Source organism: Monoraphidium neglectum (assembly GCF_000611645.1).
Source record: "Monoraphidium neglectum strain SAG 48.87 unplaced genomic scaffold scaffold01621, whole genome shotgun sequence".
NCBI lineage: Eukaryota > Viridiplantae > Chlorophyta > Chlorophyceae > Sphaeropleales > Selenastraceae > Monoraphidium > Monoraphidium neglectum.
The window spans coordinates 5058-11829 of record NW_014012007.1 but is presented as its reverse complement, the minus strand read 5'-3'; the positions used below and the strand labels follow the sequence as shown (position 1 = coordinate 11829).

The 6772-nt window shown below is 63.9% G+C and overlaps 1 protein-coding gene across 1 annotated transcript in view; it reads right to left on the bottom strand.

Annotated features, from left to right (window-relative positions):
- The window catches only part of MNEG_8500 (hypothetical protein), a gene marked incomplete at both ends in the record, with an annotated part of 2433 nt that extends 706 nt beyond the window's left edge, over positions 1-1727 (bottom strand). The window contains 5 exons of the mRNA XM_014043029.1: positions 12-230; positions 587-746; positions 1086-1201; positions 1438-1513; positions 1665-1727. Coding sequence (XP_013898483.1) covers positions 12-230; positions 587-746; positions 1086-1201; positions 1438-1513; positions 1665-1727 — 634 coding nt within the window. The remainder of the gene's footprint in view (positions 1-11; positions 231-586; positions 747-1085; positions 1202-1437; positions 1514-1664) is intronic.
- Between the last annotated feature and the right edge of the window lie 5045 nt (positions 1728-6772).

Genomic DNA, 6772 nt, shown 5'->3' with positions numbered 1-6772 from the left:
AGCGCCGCTACCGCCATAGCCGCCCCCGCCGACGAAGCCGCCGCCGCCCGCTGCGTAGGCCCCGTTGCCCACGGCAGCCCCATAGCCACGCGACGGCGGGCCGGCGAGGCTTGGGGGCAGCAGTGGGTCCAGGGGGTCGCTGTCCCCGACCACATCCCGCAGGAAGGCCTGCAGCTTCCCCTTCAGGCCGGCCAGGTTGTTGACGCTCACCAGCAGAGCCACCAGCAGGCCTGTGGATTCGGGTTCGGTTGGGGGAGGGGTGTTGAAGTAAGGCGCGCTGGGCGTGGAGCGTGCGTCCAGGTCGCTCTCTGCCTGCAGCCAATCGCAGCAATCACAGCAATCACAGCAACGCTAGCCAACCTGCGGAGCCCTTCGGATTCACACAATTCACGAGCCAGACCACTCAAAGCAACAGCTCCCAGGCCGTGGGTGAGGACGAGCCCGGCCCCATTGCTGTGACCCATGATCCCCTCCCCCATTCAAATTCAAACACCTCCCGCGCCGTGCGCCCCGACGGCATTCCCCCCCCCACAGCCCGCCCAGTGCAAGGCCTCCCTCACAGCCCGCCCAGTGCACGCCCCCCCACCCGTCACGAGCATCACGTAGAGGCCGTTGTCAAACTGCACGTCAGCGCTGGAGCGCCAGTCGTAGTGCAGCAGTACGTGCTTGGGCCAGTGGGTGGCGTTTGCGTAGTCATCGTACATGTCGCTGTGGGACAGCAGGAACTCGTCGGGCAGGGGGATGACCTGCACGCATGGATGTGTGTATGTGTATGTGTATGTGTGTGTGTGTGTGTTTGGGTAAAGGGGGTGCTGATGCCTGCCCTTACGTACTTGCATGCGTGTTGTTGTCCCTGCATTTGTGCATATGCATGATGGTAAGGGTTGTGCAAGCCGCGCGTGTGCGCAGCAGGGGCGTGGTAGCACCAGTGAGCAGGCGAGCAGGAACTCGTGCCACTCCCTGCACGCACACGGCCGCCACCGCTGACCGCCTTGCCCGCCCCGCAGGCCTGATTTCCCTGCGTCCCCACGACAGGCGCCCGGCCCCCCTGCGCCCCCAGCCTACACGCGCACCCGCGCGCTCACCTCTGCGCGCACACCCCTCAGCTCCCCCCCAACGCGCCGCAGCTGCACGATGACCAGTGGCATGCCCATCACCTTGCCGCCCATGACCTGGATCCAAGGCGTCACCAGGCGGTCACCTGGTGACGTGGGAGGGGCAGAGGACCTCTTGGAGAGTGCAGGGCCGAAGAAAACGGAGAGAGGGGGCCGGGTGGTAGAGGGCCTCGTCCTTGTGCAGCTGGATTAGCTGCAAAGGCTGACAAAAATCCACCGCCCCCTGCCATCTGTGCCCAACAGAGCCAGGGCTGCTGCCAAAGTGCGCGAGCGCGCCGCGACGGCCTCGCAGCTGTTGCTCCTCTCGACAGCCTGGCCGCACCGTCGAACGACAGCTGGATCCGATAGTCTTTGACCTCCCCCTTGACCCCCTTGGGCTCCAGTATGGGCATCGCCACCTGCACAGGAGCAAAATGGGTGTGCTGGTTGGCACTATAGCACCGCGTTGCACCTGCCACGTTCGTCGTGCTGCTGCGCGCAGCAAGGCCGGTGTTGAACCGGGTGCTGCTGGGCAGCGCCAGGAGCAGTGGTCCCACACCCGCATCTCACCGTACGCTCGCGGCCAAAGCGGGGACAGTGGTGCTCCGTCAAATCCCGCCAGTTGGTCCGCATCTGGAACAGATGGGTTGGCATGAGATGGCGTGCTGCCCCATGCCACGCCTGCGCCATGCCATGCCGCTTCTTGCCATGCGCCCCGCGCGGACCAGTGCGATGTGCTGCACACGACTGTCGCACTACAGGGTGCGAGCCAAGACCCCACACCTGCTGGTACTGGGATCTCCGTGACGTGTGCACGAAGTCGCCCTCGTGCAGCGCAGTGGCGTGCGGCGCCAGCAGCAGCACCAGCAGTGCTGCTGTCGCTTGGAGCGCAAAGCAGCTTGAGCTAGGAAGCAGCGTTCGTCTCCGGCGGGCGAGCGAACTAGCCTGTTGCCACATGCGTGCCCTTACCAGAACAGATATACGATATCTACTAGCGTGCATCCTGAGTTCCCAGAGCTGACCGATTGATCCAGATCACTCGCAACCAAGGGCGGTTGGTTGTGAAAAGTACACAAAACAATGGTAAGACTGTATAGCCGCGACCGAAACACCGCTGAGAGCGTGATGCTGTGCAAGCCCTGTTACCGGTATTTGTACTTGCATGCTCTTGCTGCTGGTCTTGGTCATCCGGCTGTCCGTCCATGTCAGAGTGTTGTGATGTTGCCAGCATCGTCCATTGGCCGCTGACCTTGACAACTACGGTAGATCTTATATGCAGATGGTACGAGTTTCACAACAATTATGGGCAGGGATTCCCCACTCGCTTTGATCATTCTGCTGCTTGCTGCACGCTTGCCACTGCCCCTGGTGAGACGGGGACGGGAAGCTACAACTCCCAGGTGATTCGGAACAATTTCACTACACTACACTGCCATGCTTCAAAAGTGTCTGTGATAGCCCCGGCACCGCGGCCCGCCCCCCGCTGTCGCCGTGCGGACGCACGTTGGCGTCGTCAAAGGCGCCGCCGAGCGCGCGGCGGCGCTCTGCTGCATGGCAGCCGCAGGCGGGCGTCCATGATAGTTCTGGGTGCATAGAGGTCAAATGCAGGAGAGAATATTGCAGCCCTGCCAGGTGGTGGTGCTGTTGCAGCTTCTGCAGCAGCGTCGCGCGCCAGCAGCGCCGGCGGGATCGGCGGCTCCGCGCCGTTGCCGTCCGCCCGCGGCAGCGCCTGCGGCGCCTGCCGCGCCCGCGTGGCCCCCGCCGCGCCCAAGCCGCCGCCGTCGCCCGCGACGGCGGCCTGCGCGGCGGGCCACTGCTCCAGCGGCAGGATCCAGCTTTTGACCAATCGTGCCAGTTGCGTCTGCTACAGGAACAGCCCAGCTTACTGCAGACCAGGGTTCCGCTGCGGCGGTTCACCGCTGAGATGGCTGCGGCCGCCTGCCCAGTGGGCAGGCTAGGAGCCTTAGACGAGGGCGACCCTGACAGCTTTCCGCCTAGGTGAATGCTCGTCAGCCCTGCAGCTGCTGGTGCCTGATTAGGGCCCGCCTGTTTTGAGATGCTGCACACGATGGTGGTGCGGCTGCACAACGTCAGCCAAGCGGTCATGCCGGCGATAGATAGATAAATAAATTACTCATGCCATAGCATCACTGCCATCGGCGTCGCGCTCATCAGAGCGGCTGCCCGCACATGGGCCCGCCTGTGCATGGGCCTGACCCAGCCGGACCTGCTCAGCCAGCTGCAGTACGCGTACTCCCAGCAGGCGAACTTCAAGTACAGTAGCAGGTGCAAGCCACGACTAATAACTCGCTGTCAGATACGGCATTGCGACAGGGCCTGGTGGCGCTCATTCAGGAGCAGCAGGCTCAGCTGCAGCAGATCGTCGGCGGCTCCCGGGAGCAGCAGGCGCCAGAGGCGCGTATACAGAAACGGCGGCATGGACAGGCGTGGCTGCGGCGCCGCAGCAGCCTGGGCGGGTCTATGCGTGCTGCTGCTGAGGCGGATACGGCTGCGACTGGGGACACCACGCCTCCATGACTCGACGCACCTGCACCGACCCGCCCGCTGCTAAACGGAGTGGAAGGGGGTTAGGGTGGCGCGTGGAGGTGAGAGGAGGGGAGTGTGAGGGGGGGTGAGAGGAGCCTGCGCATTGGCAGCTGCAGGCAGGCTGGCGCGCCGTGCTCCCCCAACCTTCCTCGTCGCTGCTGGCAAATGAAACACGCACAATTTCCAGCCTGGAGCGTCACCCATCATGATCGTTGCGGGTGTTGATGCGACATGCGCAACTGCCGCTACAACCGTCAGGTGCAGCACAGTGTTGCGTCCAGGTTTTGCTTTGATAAGCGTGCTTGCGGCCCGGATTGAACGCACTGCTGAGCGATTCCTGCTGATTTGCACCACTGGTCAGTGCAGGCACGACGGCACCCTTCTAGACTGCCGCGGCCAGGGTCCAGCAAACCGACCCTGGCCGCGGGAAACAGGTGTGGACCAGCTTCCCCACCACCTCCAGCATTGTGTGACTGTCGGCCCGTGCGTCGCTCAACAGTCCCCTTGACTCCCAGGGGAAAGCACTACTACCGGTATGCAACAGCTGCGTGCAGAATTGGGGGGGCGTGACCTGCAACCGTGCTGCGATAACATGATCCACCAAAGTCCACAAACGCCGTTACTGGGTTACATTGTGGTGCCTGAAGGAGCTCACCTCCATTTGCACTGACACCCTCGCGGCGAATGTCGCAGGCAGTGGTGTGCACAAAGCATGTGGCTGCCCGCACCAAAACAAACGGTATCACGTGAGCCTGCCGCTACGTGCCCATGAGGATCATCACCAGCTTGGAATAATCGCCCCACCAACGCTACCCCGACAAGCAAGGTGGTAGAGAAAGGTGGCGGTGGCCGATCACACGTCCGACTTACACGAGTTTGTTTCTTGCACCACGCGAGTTCAACCCCACGGTGTTGGAATGCATGGCTGTTGGCCGTGTGGGCGACTTGCGCGGTGTCTCGAGTTTACTGGAGTTGTCGTGCTGCTGCCACCACCGGCCGTTGGCGCGGCCTAGAACCAGTTCCTCACGACTATGTGGTATAGTGCAGCATTGTGCTTCTGCGACTGCTGAGGGGATAAGATGAGGACCAGCTTCCCAGCCACCTCCGGCTTCGTGCGGCCGTCGACATCTGTGTGCTGAACAGCATGAGCGCGTCCAGCAGTGACGAGCGGTGCATGGTGCCCCACCTGGGCGTGTTGGGCGAACGTTCCCGAGCAGCATACGCTGCTACATGGATCGACACTCTCGCGCGCTGCAGCCCCGAGTCGCTCGCAACAATACACGTCGACCTGCATCGCGCCATGCGGAATCGCTGGTACCTGGACGACGGTGAGATCCCTCGATCCCCCTGCGCGCGTCACCGGGTGATCTGGCACCCGGTCGCTGCTGGTGGCCCTTGCTGTTGGGAGACCTTCACTGCCGCCCACCCAGCATGGCGTTGGCTGTGGTGCTTCATTGATACACATGCATACATACACTCGCACACTTCAGTGCTGAAGCACGTGGCCCTGGTGGAGGCGTTTTTGGGCAGCACCGAGGAGATTCTCAAGTTCCCCATGGAAACCTCCGAGATGCGCGTGAGCGACCCAGGCAGTGCCACCAACACAAGCGTGCGTGTGCACCAGTGCACCGGTGTCGCATGGAGCGCGAGCATCACGGCTTCGCATGTCGGCAATCACCTGCAGCCTCACATGTCGTTTGACTTCCATTTCCGCTCTCAACCCTGCCACCATCAGCGGAATTTCATCCACAAGGTGGCACAGCACTACCACCTCTCGTCGTGGACCGCCTCGCCGAAGCCTGGCGAGAACAGGGGCTGCATCCTCGCCCGGCGCACGAAAAACACACGCATGCCGCAGGTGGGGCACGGTCGCTCAAGCTGCAGCAGCCCCGCGGCAGCGGCGGCGTGCAGGCCTTGCACGGCCGCAGCGGCCCCTTGAGTTGCGTGATAGACTGACGTGTTTGAGGCGCTGTGGCGATTGAGCAGTCTGCAGGACCACTTTGACAGGTGCCCCTTGGTGCACTGGCGCACACCGTGACTTCACGGGCCCAACCCTACGCAACATGTGCGCCAGGCCTGTGCTGTCCAGTTTGAATGGCAATCATACTAGCGGCCTTCTGATCCTCACAATGCGCAAATGTCACCGCCAACATAATGCCGCAGTACAAGCTCTCAGAGCTGCCAATCATACCGTTTCCGCCCAGAGTAACGCGAAGCGCAGAGGCCTCCAGTGCAGCGGGCGGCCACCAGGGCCCTCACGAACCCGCGATCAGCACAGGCTGCGCGCCGCGCGACGCAACCACGGCAAGTGGGGCCAGCAGCAGCACCCGCGACAGTGAGCACAGCAGCTCCGGCGGCGCCACCATTATAACCAGTGGCTGCGGATCCAGCGCCGCAGACGGCAGCGCCAGCAGCAGCTACAGCGGACTCCTGCAGCACACCGCGCCGCCCACTGCTGGGCCCTCCCTCAACCTCCCGTCAGATGTGTCCCCTGGGCACGCTGCCGGGATCGCAGCAGCTGTCAGTGCGTCCGAGCAGGAACCCGGCATCAGCGGCAGCCGCCTAGTGACAGCTCAGACGCAGTCGGTGCCTCTCACGTCGCAGCAGGCGCCGCGACCTCTGCAGCCACAGCCGCAGGAGCCGCAGCAGCAGCAGCAGCCGTCGCAGCAGCGGCCGCAGCGACCGCAGCCGCAGCAGCCGCCGCAGCGACCGCAGCAGCCGCAGCAGCCGCAGCCGCCGCAGCAGCCGCAGCCGCAGCAGCAGCCGCAGCAGCAGCAGCAGCCGTCGCAGCAGCAGCAGCAGCAGCAGCAGCAGCCGTCGCAGCAGCAGCAGCAGCAGCAGCAGCAGCAGCAGCAGCAGCAGCTCATGTTGCGGTCGCATGCAGGTGGCTGCACCACCTCAAGATTGGGCAACAGCAGCAGCGCCTTCAGCGACAGCGGTGGCAGCGGTGGTGCAGCAGCTGGCCGTACCTCTTCAGCAGCAGCAGCAGCGCGGATGACGGGCCGCGGGCCTTCGCAGAAACCTCTGCCTCTTCCGATGCCGCCACGCACCCCGGTGTGCACAAGTGACGCGGCCCCGCGACCCCCTCAGAACCCGCCCCCGCTGCCGGCACGCGCGGGCACCGTGCCGCC